Raw genomic sequence first — 23,705 nt, 5'->3', positions numbered from 1 at the left:
TTGGGTAATGAATCAAATAAAAAGACCTTCCTCTACCCTGAAGAGGAAGACAGTTCTGGTGCAGTCTGCTGTCAGGATAGCCTGGGGCAGGGTGGGGGGGCATGCGGGGGTGAGAACACCAGGTAAGAACTGGGACATTGGTATAGGTTCAGCTTGAGTAGGATTTGGCTAGGGAAGGGAGCAGGGAGCGAAAGCAGAAAAGATGTAGCGGGATAGAGGAACAGCCTGGATGACCTAAGGATATGACTGGAACCACAGTAGAATATGAGAAGGTTGAGTGGGCTGACCAGAAGCTCAGGAAGGATAAGAAGTCTGCAGTTGTCATGAGGAACACTGAAGGATTTTAACTGTGGGCTCTGGGTCTCTGCTCCTTAGACAATGAATGTGAATGTGGGGGGTTGGTGAAACCAAAGGCAGAGAAACCAGGGAGAAGATAATTACTTTATCTCAGGCAAGAAGTGCTGGGAGAGGGGTGTGAGTGTATGTGTGTATACTGATTTTTTTTTTTAACTGTGGCTATATATTTTCTAAATATTTTTAAATTTTTAACAAGAGAGTGCTACACGAGGGGTAGTGGTGCATGCCTGTAATCCCAACTACTCCAGAGGCTGAGGTAGGACTCCATCTCAAAATAAAAAGAGCTGCAGATATAGCTTAGTGGTAGAGTGCTTGCCTAGCATGCACAAGCCTGAGTTCAATCCCCAGAACTACAAAAAAAAAAAAAAAAGTAAATTAATTAAAATAATGTGTGAAAGGAAGTAGGGGACCTCTTGGGAAGCTGTCTTTAAACTTGGGAGTTGGGAGTCCTCACCATGATTGGCCTGCCTGAGAAATTAGGGAAAGGTCTCCATAGACCTTGGGAAAGAATCTCTGAATCTCTGGCTTTCCTCCCAGCTCCCTACCCCCACATGGTACCTTCCCCTTCCTAACTTCCTGACAACATTGTGGAGTAAAGCCAGGAGGCATTTAGATGTGCAGGCAGGCACTGCTTTAGCACGTGGAAGAGGGAGAGGGAAGGTGTTTCTGGAAGGGAGGGCAGCCTGAGCAAATAGCAAAGAACTCGGAGTACTCCTTGTGCGCCAGAACTTGGCGCTCACGTGCCCGTGGCGTGGGCTGGAGCCGCGGGAGGCGGTGGCTGTGACTGCCAGGGAGGCGTGTGGCGTCTGGTAACGCCTCACCCCATTTGACCCGGCGCATTTACCAGAGCTCCGCCAGAACTCGCTGCTGCCCCCAGTGGTGAAGATTGACCATGAACCACCCAAGTCTCGGTTAAAAACAGTGTTGGTTAAGCATTACTGTTTTGATTTTTCCTAGTGGTGATTGAACCCAGGGGCGCTTTACCATTGAGCTACATCACCAGCCATTTTTATTTTTTATTTTGAGACAGGTTAGGGCCTCAGTAAGTTACTAAGGGTGGCCTTGAATTTATTATCCTCTTGTGACAGCCTCCTAAGCCGCTGGGATTACAGGCTTGGGCCACTGTGTCAGGCGTGTGCCCAGCTGTCTTAGGCGGGTTTTAATGTATTGTTTTCATCTTTATATCCATCCTCTTGGGAAGGTACCATTATTGTCATCGTTTTACAAATGTAAGGACTGAAGCACAGAATGATAAAAAGACTACTCCTGCAACACACACACACACACAAATTCTGCTCCAGCCACACCAGCGTCCTTGCTGTTCACTGAACAGAGCAGGCAAGTTTAACTTCAATGCCTCTTGCTGGCTGTGTGCTCTGTCTGGAACACCCTTCCCTTAGATACCCATATAGCTTGTTCCTCACCTCCTTAAGCTGTGCTGTCAACCGAATGAAACCCACCCTGCCCATCCTAATTAAAATTCCAGTCTTCTCCATACCCTATTCTGCTCTACTCTTTACCCATAGCATTTATCACTAATAACAGTATTGAAGCCAGAATTAGACAGGCAGTCAGTGTAGATAGGTAAATCGAGTCAGGTCAGATCAAGGAGGCCAATTTTTTTTTTTTTTTATACAATGCTTTTATTTTATTTATTTATTTTTATGTGGTGCTGAGGATTGAACCCAGGGCCTTGCACATGTTAGGCGAGCATTCTACCACTAAGCCACAACTCCAGCCCCAAGGAGGCCAATTTTGAGTGAGTCCGGGAAGTTGAAGACTGTCCCTTGAGAGATTGAAATGTTAATTCCTTCAGAGCCCTTCCTCCACCCTTATCAAGAACCTGCCCCTGCTCCAACCTGTTGCCAAGGTAACCTGTCCCAGGAACTGCCCCTTCCTACAGGGAGCTATAAGGTTGTTACTGCCCTTCCCCCTTCAGCCCACCTTTTCCCCCACCTTTGGGACATCCCACCAAGCATTCCTGGGCCTAGTCCTGGGCCTAGTCCTGTATGCAGGAAGGAGAAAGATAAGGAGGAAAAGGCAGGAGAACAAAGGACATATAAAAAGGGCAGAACACCTCGCTTCTTGGGATACCAGGATGCCAGCTATGGCCCTCTTCTCCCTCCCGGGAGAAGTTTATGTTACCCTATTTAAATAAACCCTGCTTTATATGCCTCTGCTTGCTTCTCTAATGTTCAAACTTCAACATGTGGGGAGGCAGGACTCATCACCGATAACCGACGGTATCACTATCTCTACACACGTACGTATATGTATGTGTGTATATATATATATATATATATATATACACACACATATGTATATGAATGTATATAGTGTGTGTGAAGTACTAGAGATGAACAACCCAGGGTCTCACCCTGGTAGGCAAGCATTCTGCCCCCAAACTACACCCCAGCTCCTGTACTTATCATTATTAATTGCACATTTCCCCCTTCTTTTCAACAATATAAGACAAGAGCATGAGTATTTGCCTTCTTTAATTATTTATTTCAACATCCTAATAGTAATTCCTGGCACATAACAAGTGCTTAAAAAACATTTTTATTTATTTATTTATTATTTTGGTACTGGGGATTGAATCCAGGGGTGCTTAACCACTAAGCCACATCCCCAGCCCTTTTATTTTTTATTGTGAGACAGGGTCTTGCTAAGTTGCATAAGGCCTTGCTAAGTTGCTGAGGCTGACTTTGAATTTGTGATCCTTCTGCAGCAACCTACCAAGCTGCTGGGATTATAGGCAGGTGCCATTGTGCCTGGCAGTCATGAACATCTTTGAAGACCATTATTCTGCCTACCACAATCTCTAGAGTAAGAGGAATGGATCTGAGAAAGAGCAGTCACATAGGGAGGAGAACCAGCAGGAGAGTGAAATATCACAGAAGCAAAAGGAGGAGAGTTCCCAGGAGGGAGTGCTTAACAATGACTAATACTATTGGGAAGGCAAACAAGATAAGACTTGAAAAATAACCATTGGACTTAGCATCCTGGTGACAACCACCTCTAGTTGTCAGGGGAGTGTTTGATGGAGGAGCTGGTTTATGATATGGGCAATCAAAGAGTAAGTGAAGAAGCAGAGACTAGAAACATAAAATATATTTCCAAAAACTGGACTGTGAAGGGGAGGATGAGGATCATAAGGTGGATAGGAGAGGGAGTGGTGATTCAAAACTCCTGGCTAAGGGAAACTTGTTGCTGTTTCTAAACAGGAAAGAGAAACAAGTTTGTATGAAGATGAAAAGGGTGGAGAGGTTGAAAGGGAGATGGGACGACTGTAAAGGGGAGCTTAGATAGGAGAGACTGTTGGGTTGACCCCTGCTCAGGCTTTGCTAGGAAGATGCTAAAATAGTGGAGAGTTTAGAAAAGTATCAAAGGTGTGGACACCCTTAATGGAACTTGAGAAAGTGCTAGTGAGGTAGGAGGGAATGTCTAAGCAACCTCAGGCAGGAAGGATATAGCCTGAAATATTAGTTTTAAGGGACATGCTTGCTTCCTGAATGTGATGGCAGAATCGCTGAATTCCAGAGTCCACTGAAAGTGCCAATGTTTAGAACAGGGCTTGGCATAGAGAAAACGCTAAACTTGTGTGTGTGTGTGTGTGTGTGTGTGTGGCTGGGAATTGAACCCCGGGCCTCCAGAGAATGCTAGGTAATCGCTCTCTTGCAGAGCAGTATCCCCCAACGCTTATTTTTTAAAATTCTAGGGACTGCATTTCCCTTGATGCCCTGCATCCTCTCCTACTCCAATTCCCATCATGCCTGATAGCCGCCTCGTCTGCAATTAAGTTCAATTCAGTTTACCAGTCCCAGAATTCCTAGCTATTTCCCTACCTTGCCCTCACGCCTGTTGAATGTCAAGAACAACCAATTGGATCCGAGAGTGGAAGAATGGCAGGCCAATCGCCCAGTCATAGAGGTGGTAGAGGACGTGGCCCTACTCTGCCAGTCCCTGCTCTGTGGCTGGTTCTCTTCCAACTGGCGCCTCCGGCTGGACCCGCAGACATGGGCACCACCTGGAGGAATCCTGGGTGGGTGCGGTTTGCCCTTTGCCTCGCCGGTTTAGTGATTTCCCTTTACGCGCTACACGTGAAAGCGGCGCGCGCCCGCGACCGAGATTACCGCGCCCTCTGCGACGTCGGCACTGCCATCAGCTGTTCGCGCGTCTTCTCCTCCAGGTGCGCGTGCAAGTAGAATGCTTTGGGCCCGACGGAGTCTGGAATCCAGGTGCCCAGGGAACGGACACTTTGAAACCGAACTGCCCAGCAAATCGGGTGTGCACAGGGGCTGGGCTACCAGAGATAATAAAGTTCCAGATAAGAGAGCAGGGCACAGGGGAAGATAGTCCTGGGGACTGGGACTGGAGATCGCACTTGGATCTGGGTGCCAAAGAACAACGGTTAACGGGAAAGAGGGAGAGGTAGCGAGTAGGAACTGACGTGGCCTTGAGCGTGGCGCGAGGGGAGGGGAATGCTGGTAATGACTGCCTGGGAGCAGGAGACTAAAGATGGCTGTGCTTGAGGACCAGGGGTTTAATAGTTAGTGCGATGATGGAATACGGAAGAAGGGAGTGGGTGGCCAGGAAATTGGATGTTTGTGAGTCCAGGGCTAGGAGAATGTGCCCCAGATTTTCCATCTTGGGAAAAGGTTACGCCATCCTTGTCATCTAAAGATTATTGAAGGTCCAGGATAGAGAGGTGCTTGGAAGAGCAATGGCCAGCCCTGGGGATAAGGGAGGACAGGGGCAGTGATACGGAATCCTGACGTGGCCAAACATTCGGGAGGTCAGGAGGTCATGGACCTTTGGATCCCTCGGGTGGATGGGGAATAAAAAATTGGGGCAACCAGCCCAGGTGGCTTCTTGGAAATCACCTTTCTAGGACAAAGTCCAAGGCACTAGCTTGACACTACTAACCTGGGTCCCCACAACCACCACCACCACCAGGTGGGGCCGTGGCTTCGGGCTGGTGGAGCATGTGCTGGGAGCAGACAGCGTCCTCAATCAATCCAACAGCATATTCGGTTGCATTTTCTACACGCTACAGCTGGGATTAGGTGAGTGGCCCCGCCCCTTCCAGCTAGGCAAACCCAGTCCCACCCAGACAGTTGACAGCCAGCTGCTCATCACTAAGCATTCTTGGGGCAAGAAGGCAGGGAGGGCACTAACAAGGAGTCTTTCAATTGGTTTAGGTCAGAGGCTGACCAACCCCTAAAGACTTCCTAGGATCCTTTTTATATTTTATTTTTATAAAAATTTTTATTATTTTTAGCTATACATGACAGTAGGATATATTTTACATACATAGAGTATAACTTATTATAATTTGGATCCCATTTTTGCGGCTGTACATGATCTGGAGCATCACTGGTTGTATATTCATATATGTACATAGGAAAGTTATGTCCCATTCATTCTACTGTCTTTTCTAGTCCCATTATATTTTATTTTGAGAGAGGGTTTCCCTAAATTGTTTAGGGCCCCATTAATTTGCTAAGGCTGGTTTTGAACTTGTAATCTTCCTGCCTCAGCCTCTTGAGTCACTGGGATTACATGCATGCACCGTGCCCCTGGATCTTTCTTTTTTTTTTTAAGACATGCCCAAACTGGCCTCAAACTCACAGTCCTCCTGCCTCAGTCTCCCAGTAGCTAGGATTAAAGGCATGTGCCACTGTACCTTGCCAGAAGTTCCTTTTTGAGGAGAATCCAAAGATAACCCTTTCGTCTTGTGTAGAGCTCTGTAAGAAAATTCACTATTTGGAAACCTGGGATCATTGAACAGATAGGTAAACAAAGGTCTTAGAGGGGGTCTGCCAAAGTGTCTTGTTTAGAGACCTTTCCCCTGCAGTCTAAGGAGCACCAGAAGTCATGACAGTGTTTTAGATGTGGCCATTCCTTATTTTTTTCTGCTTTTGCAGGTTGCCTGCGGGGACGCTGGGCCTCTATCCTACTGATACTGAGTTCCTTGGTATCCCTTGCTGGTTCTGTCTACTTGGCCTGGATCCTGTTCTTCGTGCTCTATGATTTCTGCATTGTTTGCATCACCACCTATGCTGTCAACGTGGGCCTGATGTTGCTTAGTTTCCGGGAGGTTCAGGAACCCCAGAGCAAGGCCAAAGGACACTGAGGCCTCACCTCAAACCAGGCTGACCACATCTGCTTTGCTTTAGCACATGAGCCTTGCCCAAGGGGGCCATGTCTGGGTACCTAGAAAGCCCTTCATCCTCCCCCCCCACATCCCTTCCATAACCATACACAGGAAAATGGACCAAATGTGCCTCTAGCTCTGACCCAAGGGCAGGTTTCTGCAATTGCCCAAGGATAGAAGGTTCTGAGCAATAAAATTTCTTAAATAAAGTTGGTTAAGTCTGAACCATCTGTCTGCTAGGGATACTGGTTTTGGGCTTCCCCCAGTGTTGCCTTCTCTGGAACTGGGAAGGATGAGTCAGAGGGAGAGTGGAGGGCCAGTCTGGGAAGGGTGGTTGTGGTTAGTCTCACCTCTAGTAGTGGAGTCAGCAAGGTCTGGGCACCATCAACTCCCACCCTCAGGAAAAATAGGCTGGCAGCTTGTCCTTCCTGCCCACAAGTGCCAGACCTCCAAGCACATACCTGCCAAGGACAAGATGCCCTTCTGGCTCTGGGCATATGTGCTGTGAACATCTTCCTATAATCTCAGTCCCTCCAACTGCCTTATCTACCATTCCAAGCCAGTCTTGGCAGTTTTGGAGGGTCAGGGCCAGGTTGTGTTTTTGTTCTTCCTGATAAGTACTGATGACTTGCTCATATGCCAAGCACTATTTTAAGAATTTTTGTTAATGTATTTAATCATTGTAGCAATTGTAGGAAGCAGGGTTATTAGTATTTCTATCTTGGTTAGGAACCTGAGGTACACAAAGGTTGTAATTTGCCTAAGATCATACACCTAGTACCAGGAAAGAATTAGGGAGATCTCAGGGTTTTTGTTTTTTTGTTTCTTCCTGGAGGGCCTCACACATATGAGGGAAGTACAATACCACTAAACTACACCCCCAGTCCCATATCTGCTTCTGGGTTGAGGTTTCTGGTTGGCCTTAGGTAGAAGTCAGAGAAAAAAAAGATGCACTCCAAATATTCTCTTCCAACTTTTCCAGCATTTGTAAGAAAAGTGGGCATCAATGTAACCTTATTTCCTGGGAAGGTAACAGGCCCAGAGAGAGATTGGGATTTGCCATTGATTCATGACCAGCAAATAGTACAGAGATCTGATCCCAAACCTACCTTTGTATAAACCGTCTCTGAAGCAGACATCGGGAGAAGGTATGTGAAGCCTACCTGGCCCTGGCCTGAGATAGGCAGGGAAGACAAAATAAAAATGGAAACTAGGAAGGTCTGTCAACCACATCCTTCGCAGCTCCAGGGGAATGTTTCTATGCTGGAAGCAAGTTTATTAGAAGCCAGGCTCTCATCAAAGCATTTTCACATTCAACAATTCTGAATATTTTTGTTTGTTTATGCCAGGGACTGAGCCCAGGGGTCTTTAACCACTGAGCCATATTCCCAGCCCTTTTAATTTTGAGACAGGATCCTACTAAGTTGCTGAGGTTGGCTTTCCTCCTGCCTTAGCCTCCTGAGTCACTGAGATTACAGGTGTGTGTCACCATGCCCAACATCAACTCTTGAGTTTTGTTTATTTTCGGTTTTTTTAATATTTTTTAGTTGTAGATGGACATAATACCTTTATTTTATTTATTTATTCTTATGTGGTGCTGAGGACTGAACTCAGGGCCTCGCACGTGCCAGGTGAACACTCTACCACTGAGCCACAACCCCAGGCCCCAATTCTGAGTTTTTCTGACAAAGGCACAGACAAGTTAACTGTTCAAGGTGACTTAAGTAGTAAGTGGAGGAACTGGGATTTGAACCCAGGAAGTCTGGCTCCATGGTTAAGTCCCAGAGAGGGGTGACTGACCAGCTCAGGGTCACACAGCCATAGCCCCAAAGCTAAGAGCTGCTGGCTACCCTCCAGCCCAGAAAAAGCTATGACTACTGACTACTAGCCAACTGGGGGCGGAGCAAAGGTGGAGCCAGGGAGACCCAGGTGGCCTCTCTGACAACCACAGTACAGGCAGCAGAGTGGCCTGGAGCAGCATGAAGCAGAGCTGGAGACCAGTACTGCTCATCCTGGGAATGGTGGTCCTTATAGAAGGTAAGCCACCCATTGGTGAGGGAGTGGGGAGTGACATGGTAGGGGTTCACAGGCCACCCTCTGCTCTTCAGCCCCTGCAATTTGGTGAGGGATCCTGTCTGGGGCAACAGTCTGCCTAAGATGATGTCAGTGTGGTTGTTTGGGCAGGGGGATATGTGACCACCTATGTCAAAATGGGTATGATTTTTTTGAGCAGGGTTAATCTGTGTCTGCAGGGACTATCATTGTGTCTCTGGGTAGTCCTGCCTATGTGTATATCTTATGCTGTCTGCCTCTCTGCTTTCAGACTTACCTCAGGCAAGTTCAGGGGCACCCCTGGCCTGGGTATTTGTCTTTCCTCCATCCCATCTTGGATCTCTCAGCTAATATGTTCAATGGGTCTATGTATGCCTGTGAAGGAGAACAGGCAAGGCAGGGACCCTTTGGTAGAACCCCTGGCAGCTCCTGGGAAGCTGGGGAGTCTGGAGTTGTTAGAATAGGGGTGGAGTGAGTCTCAATCTTTTGGGGCTCTTCCCCAATTGGACATGACGTAGGCTTCTAATCCTTCTCTTAGGCCTCCACAGCTAAAGAGACAATTAAGCTAATGCTCTCCACAAACACAGGCTGCCTCCCTGACTCAATGCTGGGGGCAGGAGTTGGGGGTTCTTAAGGCTAAAGGAAGGTTGGTCTGGTCCCAAGCTGAACCCCAGGCTCTGTTTCTCAGGCCCAGGAATGATGAGCACAGCTGAGGGAGGAGGACTAATTACTGAGTGTGCACTCTGAATGGGTTCCAATAAAAGCTGTTTCTCGGCCTCATATAAATATTTTCATTCTGGGAGGGGCTGGTGAGGTAGCCAGAGTCATGGGCAAGGACCCAGGGACTGTCCCCACTGAGCCTGAACCAGGAGGTTAGGTGCCCCCAAGCCTCACCTGTCTCTTTTTTTCCCCCAGGTCTTCAAGCAGCTCAGCGTGGTAAGCTCTGGGGAAAGATGTGGGGACATGGAGGCTGGGTCTTACTTGGGTCTGGGTCAGGCCTGGGGTGGAGGCAGGACAGGGGTCAGCAGTCTGTCTGACCCATCCTTCTCCACAGTCTGTGGGCAGCGTGGCCCTGGCCCCCCCAAGCCTCAGGAGGGCAACACAGCACCTGGTGAATGGCCCTGGCAGGCCAGTGTGAGGAGGCAGGGAGTCCACATCTGCAGTGGCTCCCTTGTGGCAGACACCTGGGTTCTCACCGCTGCCCACTGCTTTGAAAAGTGAGTCATGGTTGGGGTCAGGTAGGGTCTCTGGCTTAGGGGTGGATGATTTGTTCCCATGCCCCACAAAACTAGTCCCTGCGCCTAAAATTCCATTTGATAATCTGACATATGTCAGGTACATATTCTCAAGTTAATTTTAACAACAACCTTGGGGCTGGGAATATAGCTCAGTTGGTAGAGTGCTTGCCTTGCATGCACAAGGCCCTGGGTTCAATCCTCAGCACAAAAAAAAAAAAAAAAAAAAGGCTTTCATGGTAGGAACTCAGAAACTCAACCTTTCATTTACAAATGACTGAGCTGGAGAGAAAAGGAATTACTGTGCTTAAAGTCATGGACTGATATCTTCCCACCTTCCACCTACCTATGGCGTCACTCTCTCCTTGCACTCAATAGCCTGGGTCTTACCTTTCCTTTTCCAGGGCAGCAGCAACAGAACTGAGCTCCTGGTCCATTGTCCTTGGTTCTCTGCAGCGTGAGGGGTTAAGCCCAGGGGCTGAGGAGGTGGGGGTGGCTGCCCTACAGTTGCCCAAGGCCTATAACCACTACAGCCAGGGCTCAGACCTGGCCCTGCTTCAGCTTGCCCACCCCACAGCCCACACACCCCTCTGCCTACCCCAACCTGGGCATCGCTTCCCCTTTGGAGCCTCTTGCTGGGCCACTGGCTGGGATCAAGACACCAGTGATGGTAAGTGCCATCCTAGCCTAAAGCCCAAAGAGGCACTCTGCTATCCCAATGACACATAGTCTTATCTCCTGCCTGTCCCAGCCCCAAGTCTCCCTTGCTTCCTAGAACTCAGATTCCAGCCTTAACCCCTGTCTTTTTGCCAGCTCCCAGGACCCTACGGAATTTGCGCCTGCATCTAATCAGCCGCCCCACGTGTAACTGTCTCTACAACCGGCTGCATCAGCGGCTCCTGGCTAGCCCAGCTAGGCCGGGAATGCTGTGTGGGGGTGCTCAGCCTGGGGTGCAGGGGCCCTGTCAGGTTTGAGGGGAAGGGAAAAGGAGAGGGAACCTAGCCTTGGGCTGGGGGGCTCAACCCAGAGAAGAATAGAAGGGCTGCAGTCAGAGGGTGTCTGTCCTTGTCTCCATTGCCTGACTCCAGGGAGATTCTGGAGGTCCTGTGCTGTGCCGTGAGCCTGATGGACATTGGGTTCAGGCAGGGATCATCAGCTTTGCATCAAGATGTGCTCAGGAGGACAATCCTGTGCTGCTGACCGACATAGCTGCTCACAGCTCCTGGCTGCAGGCTCGCGCTCAGGGGGCAGCCTTCCTGGCCCAGAACCCAGGGACTGTGGAGACCAGTGATGAGGATAGCTGTGTAGGTATGAGCAGAGTGTTCAGAGTGGGGATGTATGGGGATACTGAAGCCTGCATGAGGATTTCTGGGCAGCAGGTGCAAGTCACAATAAAGCAAACTTCAGTTCAGAATAGAGTTGAGGGGCTGAGTTGTGGCTCAGTGGTAGAGCACTTGCCTGGCATGTGTGAGGCCCTGAGTTTGATCCCCAGCACCACATATAAATAAATAAATAAATAAAAAAGATCCATTGACAAAAATATTTTTAAAAAATACAGAATAGAGTTGAAACAACACACTACCAATGGGCCTTTAAGGCCTCTTTTGGCCCTTGGGATGGGAATAACCCCATTGGGGCTGAGAGGTATAGGATGCTTGGAGCTTTATGGGTTTGGAGTTTAGGTAAGAAAAGGGATCACTGAGATTTGAGTGGAAGTTTTTTGGGGAAGCTACAAGCTTCCGCACAGAGATTCAGTGAGACAGGGCAGGGCACCCACTCAGACACCTGGCATTAAGTGACTGACATGCAAACTGCATGCAAAATAATTCCTGGGAAGGAAGCTATGTCTTGATGTTGAGAGAAGCCAAGTGAGCCAGGAATTCTGGAGCCAGTCCAGGCCTGGAGGAGTGCAGATGGGTTGAGCGGGGGAGTGATGAGCAGGGCCCTTCCTGGAAGACTGGGACAGAGTACTGTCAGACCATCTGGGTTAAGAGCTCAGGTTGGCTTTTGAATCCAGGAGCTCCCTACCACTGAGCTACATCTCCAGCCCTTTTGTTTTGAGGAAGAGTCTCACAAAATTGCCCAGGCTGTCCTCTTACTTGTGATCCTCTTGTCATAGCCTTTTGAGTGGCTGGGATCGCAGGCCTTCATTACCACTCCCAGCCATCCCTGACTTTTGAATCCCAAGTCTGCTACTTGCTCTTGGTTTAAGAGCTAGAAGAAAGTCACTTAACTTCTCAGGAACTTTGGTTACTTCTGGTAATGAGGGTAACAAAAGTCAATTTAAAAGGATATTGAGAGGATTTGATAGCACATGGGAAATATTTAAGCACAGGGCCTGGCACACAGTGAACACTTAAGTCAAATGACATAATTCATCTTTTTCAGCCTGTGGATCCTTGAGGACCAATGGTCCCCAGGCAGGAGCCCCCTCCCAGTGGCCCTGGGATGCTAGGCTGAAGCACCAGGGGAGACTGGCCTGTGGCGGAGCCCTTGTGTCAGAGGAGGTGGTGCTGACCGCTGCCCACTGCTTCATTGGGTGAGCTCTTGCACCTCTCCTTTGTGCCCCTTGCCCCAGTTCTGTTACCCAGTGCTCTCAATGCTGCCTCTGCACAGGCGCCAGACCCTAGAGGAGTGGAGTGTAGGGCTAGGGGCTGAAACAGAGGAGCACAGCCTGAAGCAACTCATCCTCCATGGGGCCTATACCCACCCAGAGGGGGGCTATGATATGGCCCTCTTGCTGCTGGCCCAACCTGTGACACTAGGCCCCAAAGTGCGGCCCCTTTGCCTGCCCTACACTGATCACCACCTGCCTGATGGGGAACGTGGCTGGGTCCTGGGGATGGCCCACCAAGGAGCAGGTATGTAGAACCAGGCCATCAGGAGTTGTCCATCCAGCCTAAAGGCCAATGGGACATTCTGATTCTTTTCCCTTGTCCTGTAGGCATCAGCTCCCCCCAGATGGTACCTGTGACTCTTTTGGGGCCAAGAGCCTGCAGTCGTCTGCATGCAGCCCCTGGAAGTGATGGTATCCCCATTTTGCCAGGGATGGTGTGTACCAGTGTTGTGGGTGAGCTGCCCCACTGTGAGGTGAGACCCAGTTCATCAAACCATACCCAACAGACCCCCAGCCCTCCCTCACCCTGCAGTTTATGAACAGACCTGTCAGGCTTGGCTTCTAGCTCTAATCCCACCTGAAAGTAATCCTTTCTGCCAACTAGCCCCCAAACTGCCAGAGATCCAGTCCCTAGCCCCTTTCGCTCTTCCCCAGTTGCCTAAAGAAAAAAAGGAAGTCACCCAGTGTCACCTGACCTCACAGGGCCTGTCTGGAGCACCACTGGTGCACAAGGTGAGGGGCACATGGTTCCTGGCTGGTCTACATAGCTTTGGGGATGCCTGCCAAGGCCCTGCACAGCCTGCGGTCTTCACAGCACTCCCTGCCTATGAGGACTGGATCAGCAGTTTGGACTGGCAGGTCTACTTCGCTGAGGAGCCAGAGCCTGAGATTGAGGCTGGAAGCTGCCTAGCCAACTGGAGTATGTGACCCCGAGGGTTTCCTGATGAACTGCCTTTCTCTAGACTCCTCTCTCAATCTAGGGAGAGCACTATTCTAACCCACCTGTAGCTGACCTGGATGGGGAAGAGCACTGGACAAACCCATGTGGATGCTAGGGAGTAGGCCTCTTAACCTCTTTGAACCTCAGTATCCTCATCTGCCACAAGAACCAAGACAGACACTACTCTTTTAAGGGAGGGAACTAAGTTGTGAGGATGAAGCCAACCCCACCCTACTTTTTCACCTTGACAGGTCAACCAGCCAGCTGTTGACAGGTGACTCTCTAGGCTGTTCACAGGACGCGAGAAAAGTGAGGCAACTCCCACATCAACTCCTCTGCCCCAGCCTCCACGCTATGTGTAGTTCCAGTCCCTGAGGCAGCCCAACAGCTCATCTGGCTATGGGAAGAGCCTGCCCAAAATCAGAAGATGCTCCCACTCTCTGCCCTGCAGGACAGAGATGTCACCTGTGGGTCTTCCCACACTCAGCTCTGCTGTCCAATGCAGGCATCCCCAGTTCTCCCTATACTTCATTCTCTCAGATACAATCACACCAGTCATCTCTTTTGAAATTTTCTTTTTTGGGGGGGAGCAATTTTCCATTTTTTAAACTTAAATAAATTGTTACAAAATAGACTTTAGAAAATAAGTTACAAACTGTAGCAAAAGGCTCCCCTTCCACAGGCAACATTCCCACTCCTGGTGCTCTGAGTCTGCCACTCCCCAGCGTTGGAATCTAGCTGGTGAGGGTGGCTCAGCACCTTGGCAGAGCCTGGCACCAGGAAGAGCATGGTGACAAAAGCTGGGGGAAGAAGGTCCTTCAAGGGCAGGGACATGAGGAATGACCTTTCCCCTTCTTGGGAAAGAAGCCAGATGTGGGTCCTCTTCACAGGGAGAGGAGAAAAGAGATGGGGATGCCCAAGCTACTCCTGAGCAAAACAAGGAGATCAAGCCCCTCTCTGCCTGCACCCCCGCTCCCTCCAGTGTTCTGATCTTTGGAGACTTGAAATTCAGAGGGAGAAGCTGAGGTCTGCAGGCCACTGGGGTGAAGGGTCCAGAAGTTGGGTTGTGGGAGTGGGTGGAGGGGGCAATGACAAATCCCCTCTGCCTGTTGCTGGTGCCACTGGGGCTCCTGGGAAGAGAAAGAGAGGAAGTCACCAACTTGAGGGGGCAGATGCCACATGTCCCCAGGCTGCAGGCCATTCCTACCTGCCCATGGTCCCAGAGGTCCATATGAAAGCCCAGAAATTCTAGGATTCCCAATTATTTTCCCAACTGGCACTCACTCCATTTCCCTTGAAATCATAAGAAATCTTTTATATTGAGAGTCATCCCTTTTGCTTCCAGTGGATTGTCACCCACCATCCTCTCCCCTGATAAGCTCTGGTGAAGGGCCTACCATCTTAGGATACCCACCCTTGGTAGCCACTAGATGGAATGGGTCCTCCTCTCTAGAGGAGGAGGAGGAGGGATAGAGCCCAGGGCTTGCTGAAGGAAGAGGCTGTCCCACTCCTCCACAGCTTCATCCTTCAACAGGCTGGGTGGAGGCAAGTCTACACTGAGATCCCCTCGATAGAGGATGAGAGATAGGGGCTAATAACTGCTATTACTATAGCTAAGCCAGGCTTCAAAGAAATAATTATCTGTGACTCAGTCCTCCAAGTTAAGGCATGCAGGGGGTGGGGGGTTGCAGGTGGAAAGGGTGGTTTGGTTAGATCCTAAAAAGATGGCCAGCAGAGGGAGAACATAAGAGTTGACTAAAGAAAGAAAAAGAGATGTGGGAGCAAAGGTCCTAGGAAAGGATTAGAGGCCTAGTTTCCAAGAAAAAAGAGCAAAGACAAGATATAGGGAAAGAGGGACAAGGAACTGCGTACTGACCAGTGACCCAGTTTCCACAGCCAAGTCAGTAGTGAAATCATAAAGCAGTCAAAGCAGAGGCAGTCACTGACTGAGGGGGCTGATCCCACACCTCACCCAGGCCTGTAGGCCATTACCCCCACACCCACCCTATATGAGAACACAGGAATCCTGGCATTCCCAATAATTCCCCACCCATGCCCATTTTGAGAAAGAAAAAAACCTACACAAAATCAATGACTTCACTTTTTTTTTCCTCTGAAAATAATTACTGGCTGAATCAGGAGGGTTTCCATATATAATAGTCAAGAAATATTCAGCTATTCCCTCCCTTACCAATGAAACAAAAAGGAATTCCTCTTTGACTATATAACACAGGAGCCTACACAGCTACCTGCCCCAACCCACTACACTATTTATCTGACCATGGTTTGGTATTAACGTTTTCATTTTACAAACAAGGAAGCTGAGTCCCTGAGAGGTTGAATGATGAGCTCCAGGTATCACTTTAGGGGAAAGTGGGGCTTACATGTAAATTCTAGTTAACAAAGCATGTGTGCTTCCCCTATGGTGCCTCTAAAATAGCTAGGGCTGCCTTTCAGCTGGCCCACTCTCTATCCTACACCCCAAAGAGCTTGTTCTTATTTAAAGTGTCAATCGGATTTCAAAATGAGTTTAACCCATACATTTATGTGAGCCCAGGATCCACCCTACATTATTTCAGTAATAGTTGCATTTCCCCTTAGAGTCTACCCCTAAGACACTCTCAGGCCACGAAGCCTGAAAGATGCCTCAGCTCACCTCTGGGATGAAGCATATAGCAAAGACCTCGTCCAGTCAGCTTATCACTTCTCCTTGACAACAGGGATTGGTTCAGATCTCAGTTGCTCAAAAGGCAGCATCCTTGAACTAGTTTTCTTCACTTTAGGTCCCCCACCCACTTAAAGTATATGTAGCTCTCTCATTCCTTATCCCACACCTACCTTAGGGCCTGGTTTTACCTTCCTCTAATGCCCACCCTCTTTCTGTGACCCTTCAATCCTCTACCCAAGCCCATTCATGCCCGCTTACCAGATCTGGCCACTGTCCATTCTTCTTGGTGTTGCTGCTGATGCTGCAGGAAGCTGATTCGGCGGCGGAAGTGGCGGGGACAATGGGGGCAGGTGAAAGGTCCCTCACGAGGTGCATGGACCCGCCCATGGCCCTCTAGCCGGGCAGCTGTCCGGAAGGCCTTGCCACAGATGTTGCAGCGGTGGCGTTTGGGGTCTGTGTGGGTCCTGCCATGGTTCTTAAGAGACAGCAGGTTAGGTAGAAGTTTAGGGCACAGGGAGCAGGGATACAGTCCAGTGGTGTGGGCCTTCTGGTGGTTCAGCAGGCTCCCAGCATGGCGGTAGGAACGCCCACACTGGGCACAGCGGAAAGGACGCTCCTTGTCTTCAGCTGCTATGGAATTTACTCCTTGCCCTCCACTAGCTTGCTCAGCAGTCTCTTCTGGAGCCCTGGGGTGTTCTGAAGTGGCCTCCTGAGCTTTCTCTTGACCAGGGAGACCTGCTTTGTCCTCTATAATCCCAGCTTGGGGACCTCTGGCCTCCTCTATCTGACTTGGCATCTGACTGTAGCCCTTGGCATGAGTCTGCAGATGGGTGACCAGTTCATGGTGGCACTGAAAGGCCTTGCCACAGTCAGGGCAGGCAAAAGCCTGAGCAGCTATGTGGTTGTGGCTGTGACTCTTAGTGGCTACAGAGTTTAAGAAATTCTTGGAGCAAAGCAGGCAATAGTGGCGATCTGTCTTGTGGGTATTATGGTTCAAAAGGCCATCTGATTGGCAAAAGGTCTTACCACATTGGCTACAAGTATAGGAATGGCTCTCTGGCTGGAACTGAGAGCTGCTGTCTCCATTGTCCCAGCTATCCACATGACTCAGACTAGGTCCATTGGACTGACTGTCAGGAAGATGGCAAGGACTACTGGGGACATTGTCTTTTGATTTGTCTTCTGGCTTAGTTAACAGCTGACCCTGAAGAACCCAATCTCCACTGTGATTCATTAGTTTCCTATCTCCTTGCCACCCATCTGCCTTCCCCATGCCCCATGACAGTAGCTCTGCAGCATCTGAACCTTCTGCCCTGATGGGGCTCTGACTGTGTTCCCCTGGTCTTATGGCTCCATCTTCTACCTGGGGTACTGACTCAATACTACCTGATCTGTCTTTAAGTCCCAGATCATTGGCCAGGTTCTCTTCATTGCCTTCTGTACCACTTGGGTCTCCATGGCCATTGGCCAGCTCCTGTTTAGTCTTTTCCTCATGCTCCCTCAGGTGCCGCTCTAGAGATCCCCGGCCAGGAAAGCCCCGGCCACAGAGAGCACAGCGTACAGCTGCCCGCCGGGACCGGCCTGCCCGCCGCCGCCGACTGTCAGAATGCAGCCTCTGATGGTCCTTAAGGGCCATGCGGTTTGAGTAAGTCTTGGGGCAAGTAGGACAGCTGTATTGGCCTGTCTCATGGCTGCGCCGGTGGTTCAGGAGGCTGCCTGCATGGCGGTAGGTCCGTCCACACTGACCACATCGGAAGGGACGATCTTCTCGAGTCATCTTTTGGGTACCCCCACGCCGCTCAAAATGGACTCGCTGGTGACTAGCCAGCTGTTTCCTCAAGCGAAAGGCCTTCCCACATTCGCTGCAACGGAAACGCCGAGGGTCTGCATGGATGCGCCGGTGGTTCTTGAGAGACATGAGGTTTGAAAAGCCCTTGGAGCAAGCCTGGCAGCCAAAGTGGCCAGTCTGATGGCTCTGCCGGTGATTGATGAGGCTACCAGCATGTTTGTATGAACGGCCACACACCTCACAGCTGAAGGGCCGCTCAGAGCTGGCCTCTGTCTGACAGCCCTTCTCTGCCGTCTCCAACCTTGGCTCTATCTCCTCCCCCTTCACAGTGGTCTCTTCCCATGCCTCTTCCTTCACTCTAGCCACCTCCTCCAAGGGCTCCACTTTAAGTTCTTCCTGGAGCTTTCCGACTTCTGCCTGCTCTGGCACCTTCTCTGCCACATTCTGGGGCTCACTACTGCCTCCTGCCTCTGGGATGGGTCCCACTTGAGGTTCAGAGCCTTTGCAGCGAGGGTGGTTCCGCAGATGATTACGGTAGGCAGCCAGGTTGGGGTAGCAGCGGGAGCAAACAGGACAGATGAAGTCCCCAGTCTGGTGGATCTTGCGGTGGTTCACTAGGCTGCCCCCATGGCGATAAGTCTTGCCACACTGGTTGCAGCGAAAGGGACGGGGTTGGACCTCCAGAAAACTTTCATCAACCTGCATGCAAAGGTTGTCTGCAACTGTGCCACCTACTTCCTCTTCAGACTTTGTGTCCCCACCCTCTCCAGAAACAGAGGTCACTATGCCCTCAAAGACACTGTCAGCAACCACCTCTGTGGCATCGTCTAACATTTCCAAGCAGCTGGAAGCCTTGTCTGTGGTGTTTTCTGAATTCTGACTTTGGTGGTGACGTTTTAGGCTCCCCAGGTCATCATAGGTCTGACCACAGCAGCCACAGATGTGCCCATAACCTGCTCCATCCAATGCTTCCACCTCTCTCTGCAGCTGATTCAGCAGCTCTGCTTCTGAGAGTTGCAGTGGAGGGGATTGGGTGGAGGCCGCCTCTACAGCTCCTTCTTCTTCCCCCTCCTCCTCTGAGCCCTCAGTCATACCAGAGGAATTGTGAGCCTGGCGCCGGTGAAGCCTGTAGCCAGCTCGCCCAGGGAAGATCATACCACAGAGGCAGCAGAGGAAGGGCTGTGCTGAGACTACCTCCCCCGGCCCATGGTTCTGGAAGTGACTGCGTAGGGCAGGCAGAGAGTCAAACTCCTTCGGGCACAGTGAGCACTGATAGATGCCTGGTGGATGGCAGGGCCTATGGTTTAGCAGGCCAGTGGCATGGGGGAAAGAGCGCCCACAGTCAGAACATGTGTGAGTGACCTCAGATTGCCAGCTGGTGACAGTTTCAGAAGAGTGGGAAGAGGAATTAGGCTGCTCAGTAGTCGGTTTCTGGTCTTTGTCCATCCCAGGAAGGCCAATACAGAAGTGAGTCCCGCTGCCTTCCTCATTATCTGGGATGTCCAAATTGTCAAGAAAACAAGACTCCTTCCTTTCTAGTCCATTCTCAGTGTCTCTGCTCTCTTTATTACAGGCCTCATTCCTCTCAAGCTCACATTTGTCACCTTCAGATTCAGCCTGTGAACAGTCCCCATCACTTTCCAAGTTGCCTTCAGTCCTACAAGGACTTTCTCCTAAAGGTCCTTGGGGATGATCCAAGCCCCCATTGTCTTCCAACTCCTGGACCCACGTTCCCCCTGGTGGGAGTTTGGCTTCTCCCATACTGGCACCCCGCTTTCGATGCCGCCTGCTCCGCCGTCGGCTATGGTGTCGCAAATGGTTCTTCATGGCAGACATGGTATGGAAGTGTTTGGCACAGGCCCCACAACTAAAGTCCCCTGTCTGGTGGGTCTGCCTGTGGTTGATAAGGCTGCCCGAGTGGCGATAGCTCTTTCCACAGTCTCGGCAGGCAAATGCCCGAGGAGGTGACATTGTGGCCTCTGTCCTATTTTCCACTTCCCCTGCCCTATGGGTCAGGACATGATGTTCAAGACTGTCAGGATCTTCAAAGAACATCCCACAGATGCTACATATCTGTGGTGATGTCCCATCTGCTACTGGGGGGATATCAGTGGCCTCTTCTTCATGTTTGCATAAGTACTCCTGATCTGTGTGTAAGGCTGCCCCCGCTCCCACTGGGTCAGGTGGGAGTTCCACCTTGAGGTGGCTGGGGGGACCCTCAGTCCTTGGGTCTGCATTTCGGCGAGCAGCCTTGCAATGTACCCGTACATGGTTTCGCAGGGCCATTAGGTTGGGGTACTTGCGGGGACATAGTGAGCACTGGTACTCTCCTGTTCGATGGCTGTGTCGGTGGTTCACCAGGCTTCCTCGGTGGCGGTAAGCCCGACCACATTCATTGCACTTATAGGGGCGATGGTCTAGAGTGGTGGTAGGGACCCCATCTTCTCTGTGGGTGGTTTCAGTCAACAGCAAAGGAGCTGGTGGTACTGATGACTGTCCATCTTCCCCAGCTCCTTGCCGAGGTCTATGATGAGCCCGCACATGGTTTTTGAGAGCAGCTGCATTGAACAGCTGTTTGGAACAGACTGAGCAGGGGTAGACACCTGTCTGATGGCTCTTTCGATGGTTGATGAGACTCCCAGCATGCCGGTATGTACGGCCACAGTCCCCACAGCGGAAAGGCCGGTATTCTTCCAGGCCACTGTCTTCCAGCTCCCCAGAAGTGCTGAGCTCCCCAGAGCCATTCAGCATCTGTATACTAGGTAGCTGGTCCTGGCTGCTCTCATCTGTGTGACCATTGGTAGTGGGCATCCCTTTCTCTTCCCACGGTTGCTCCTGCCTTTCAACCTCATGGGACTGCTGGTGCTCCAACAGATCCCGGGGAAGCCGGAAGGCACGAGGGCAATAAGGACAGTGGTAAGGCCGATATTGGGCATGTAGTCGGGAATGGTTCTTCAGAGCCATGAGGTTAGAGAACTCCTTGAAGCAGATGGCACAAGGATAAACACCCAGGGTGTGGCTCTGGCGATGATTGGTGAGGCTACCAGCATGCTTGTAGGTCTTGCCACACTGACTGCACTTGTATCGCCGTTCCTCCTCGGCAGGAGGAGACTGGGTGAGCTCTTGTCCCCCAGTGAAGTTCACTACTGATTCAGCCAAATACTGTTCCAAATTGCTAAGGAGGCTGCTTGCTGGGGTGGGGAGAGGTGGGGCTCTGGCAGAATTGGTGGTGGACCCCCAGACCTCTGCAATCTCCTCAGCATCTGGTTGATTTTCCCAGCCTTCCCTTTGTCTGGTAGGCAGATCTTCCCAAGTGCCAGAGGTTGCCCTAGGGTCAGATCCAGACTCACAACCAGGTGTGTCTTTTGTATGTTTTGTCTGGTTTCCCCAGCCTTCCCCAGGGCCAAGCTTCTGGCCCCAGGAGTCAGTGGACACGGTCTCACTCTGGACATGTGGAGTGGCTTCTTTGCGGGGGGGCCTGCGCCTGCGCCGGCCTTCAGGAGCATGAGTCCTCAAGTGGCTCTTGAGGGCCATGGGATTAGTAAAGTCCTTGCCACAGGTGGTACAAGGGAAAAGGCCAGTCTCGTGGGTTCGGCGGTGGTTGACCAGGCTCCCGGGGTGACGGTAGCCCCGCCCACACTGCTGACAGCGATAGGGACGAGGGATGCTGTCAACTTCCTCACTATCCTGGTTGGGAGATGGATGGAGCAGTTCTCGGTGCCGTGACAGTTCTGGGATACTAGGAAAGTGACGCTGACAGTCAGAGCAGCTAAGTGAGAGAGGCGTGTCCTCCATGGGTCAATGTGACAGAAACCTGGAGGTTCAGGAGGAACAGACAGGTGGCAGCAGCATCTTCTTCTGGTGGAGGAGCCAAGGCCTAGGAAGAGGGGGTCGTTATCAAAAAAAGGCCTGAATTAACTTTGACTCTTGTTTCTATGAGCCACACATTCACTAGAGGTCACTGAGAGGTTACCTAACCATCAATGCCCAGTGATCTACTTTCTACTAGATCTAACCTGGGAGCACCATCATTTAAGGCCTATGAACAGCTCCCCAAATATGGGAGTTCCTCTAGGCTTAAGTCATACCTAAAAGATAAAGGAATAGAAGTCTAGAGAGTAACTCACTTCTGATCACAAACCTAATATCACGTCTTTCAGGCCAGATTCAAAAGGTTTACTGTTCCCAATCTTATATTCTCTATAATTCTGTGAAAACAAAAAACTTCTATGACACCTGAAAAAGGAAACTAGAATTATTCCTAGGCTTCAGAATAAGAAAGTCAAACCCTTTCTCCTTTATCCTTTAACTAAATAAAGTAACCTGGAAGCACTGAAAAAAACGGCTACTTTCTCCATCAATAACTAATAAAAATATTTTAAAAAAGAAGTCATCTACAGAGAAGGGACTGGTTTGTTCCCTCCACTCATTCCAAGTCCTTTCAGTGTCTCAAGGTCTTCTTTCCAAAAACTCTCTTGCCTACTTTTACGTACTTCCCCCAAACCCCAACTATCTTCCATTTTGGGGGAAAAAAAATCCCATCTCTTTTGACACTTTGAATTTCATTTCATCTCCTATTTTCTAGTCCGAGTCGCCTTACTTTACTCTCACCATCCTTTCTCATTTTTTCTTCTACTACTTTTCAATACTGATGACAGTAACTCATGCTGAACATTACCATGTGCCAGGCACTGTAAATATATTCACTGTGTCACTAAATCCTGACAACACTGCAATGCCAGTTAACCCAGCTTACACATGAGAAACACACTGACTGAGGCAGTCTTCACCTTAAAGCTCTTGTTTTCTTAGTAATAGCCCCTCCTGCCTCCTAGTCATCTTGGCCTTTTCCAATTCTGACTATTCACTCCCATGGGACACCAATAGAATTCATCTCCGACTTTAAACCCTTTCACTGAATCTGCCCCCAGAATTCTCACTTCCCAAAGCTCCTGCTCTCAAGAGTCCCATTCCCTAATCTACCACCAACGAGGTCCTCTATCGTCACTCATCTCTTCTGCCAATTTCCTCTTAGGACCCCTACCTTGCACCGCCGACCCCTTCCAGTTCCCGCCGCGGGCGCGTCCGTTGGGAACCGCGAACGAGAGCGCGCCTGCGCACTGGGACCCTTACCCTAACTGCAGCCGCGCGCCCCAGGGGGTGGCTTTGGGGGGGTCTCGCGCTCCTACACACGAACAGTCAGCCAGGGTTCCCGGAAAGGAGGAAGCACAGTGCAAGAAGAAAAGACGGAGGTGAAGGAAGAGGAAGGTAGAGAGAAGAGGGCACAGCTGGTATGATCCAGAACTCTACCCCCCACCTCCGCGGACACTTCCTATTGTTACTAGGAAACAGGAAGTGTCCTAGATGCAAAATCTTCCCCGTGAAACTTCCGCTTCTGGAACACTTCCTGTCCCGCCTCCAGGCTGCAGTTCTACACAAACACACTTCCGGTGCCAGGTTCTGGCTGGGCGTGACTCTGGCTCCGCCCACGCAGGTCACAACGCTGTTTTCCTTCTCACTACCTTAGCTAGGACTCGGTCCAGAGCGGCAAAATCGTTCCGATGCATACTGAATAAGTGCGAGTTTGGGGGGGAATTCTTCAGGCCTGGCCACAGTACTATGGTGACACTTTTTGTGGGACTCCCAAGACAGAAGGGGAAAGCTTCATTAAATTCACTCCTTGCTGTTAAAGGAAATGTGAAGTAGAGGGTTTAGATACCACAAAACTTTATCATGGCCTTTCTGTCCTATCTTCTAACTCTTGGAGACACTTCCGGTGACCTGGCCAATTCATACAGTCGGCCGGGCGTCCCCTTGCTTTCTTGCTCAGAGACCCTTAGCAAGATGTTTCCGCCACCATAGGCTGGAGGTGCTTGCGTAAACTTTT

At 50.3% G+C, this 23,705-nt stretch overlaps 3 protein-coding genes across 6 annotated transcripts; 2 read left to right on the top strand and 1 right to left on the bottom strand.

Annotated features, from left to right (window-relative positions):
- The first annotated feature begins 4,317 nt into the window (after window positions 1-4,317).
- On the top strand, window positions 4,318-6,742 carry Vkorc1 (vitamin K epoxide reductase complex subunit 1). Of its 2 annotated transcripts, XM_015491342.2 has the most exons (3): window positions 4,318-4,549; window positions 5,317-5,426; window positions 6,288-6,742. In XM_015491342.2, the coding sequence occupies exons 1-3, from the start codon at window positions 4,377-4,379 to the stop codon at window positions 6,494-6,496; spliced, it is 492 nt and encodes a 163-aa protein (XP_015346828.1). In that variant the 5' UTR covers window positions 4,318-4,376; the 3' UTR covers window positions 6,497-6,742. The 2 variants fall into 2 exon arrangements, with proteins under 2 accessions (XP_015346828.1, XP_015346830.1); XM_015491344.2 differs by lacking the exon at window positions 5,317-5,426 and having other exon boundaries at window positions 4,347-4,549.
- A 1,327-nt stretch (window positions 6,743-8,069) lies between these two features.
- On the top strand, window positions 8,070-13,995 carry Prss53 (serine protease 53). The gene is made up of 11 exons (XM_015491341.2): window positions 8,070-8,554; window positions 9,485-9,505; window positions 9,624-9,786; window positions 10,209-10,474; window positions 10,618-10,772; window positions 10,893-11,112; window positions 12,193-12,343; window positions 12,421-12,665; window positions 12,749-12,894; window positions 13,124-13,340; window positions 13,613-13,995. Exons 1-11 carry the CDS (start codon window positions 8,497-8,499, stop codon window positions 13,630-13,632), a joined length of 1,662 nt encoding a protein of 553 aa, XP_015346827.1. The 5' UTR covers window positions 8,070-8,496; the 3' UTR covers window positions 13,633-13,995.
- Window positions 13,920-23,683, bottom strand: Znf646 (zinc finger protein 646). Of its 3 annotated transcripts, none has more exons than XM_048789818.1 (3): window positions 23,538-23,683; window positions 16,288-21,695; window positions 13,920-14,491 (listed from the first exon to the last, which is right to left on the bottom strand). In XM_048789818.1, the coding sequence occupies exons 2-3, from the start codon at window positions 21,611-21,613 to the stop codon at window positions 14,370-14,372; spliced, it is 5,448 nt and encodes a 1,815-aa protein (XP_048645775.1). In that variant the 5' UTR covers window positions 21,614-21,695; window positions 23,538-23,683; the 3' UTR covers window positions 13,920-14,369. The 3 variants fall into 3 exon arrangements, with proteins under 3 accessions (XP_048645775.1, XP_015346823.1, XP_015346822.1); XM_015491337.2 differs by lacking the exon at window positions 23,538-23,683 and adding an exon at window positions 22,863-23,230; XM_015491336.2 differs by lacking the exon at window positions 23,538-23,683 and adding an exon at window positions 22,952-23,230.
- Window positions 23,684-23,705: the final 22 nt, after the last annotated feature.

This window comes from Marmota marmota, unplaced genomic scaffold (assembly GCF_001458135.2).
Source record: "Marmota marmota marmota unplaced genomic scaffold, marMar, whole genome shotgun sequence".
NCBI lineage: Eukaryota > Metazoa > Chordata > Mammalia > Rodentia > Sciuridae > Marmota > Marmota marmota.
The sequence above is the reverse complement of the archived record's forward strand: the minus strand, read 5'-3'. Positions and strand labels throughout refer to the sequence as shown.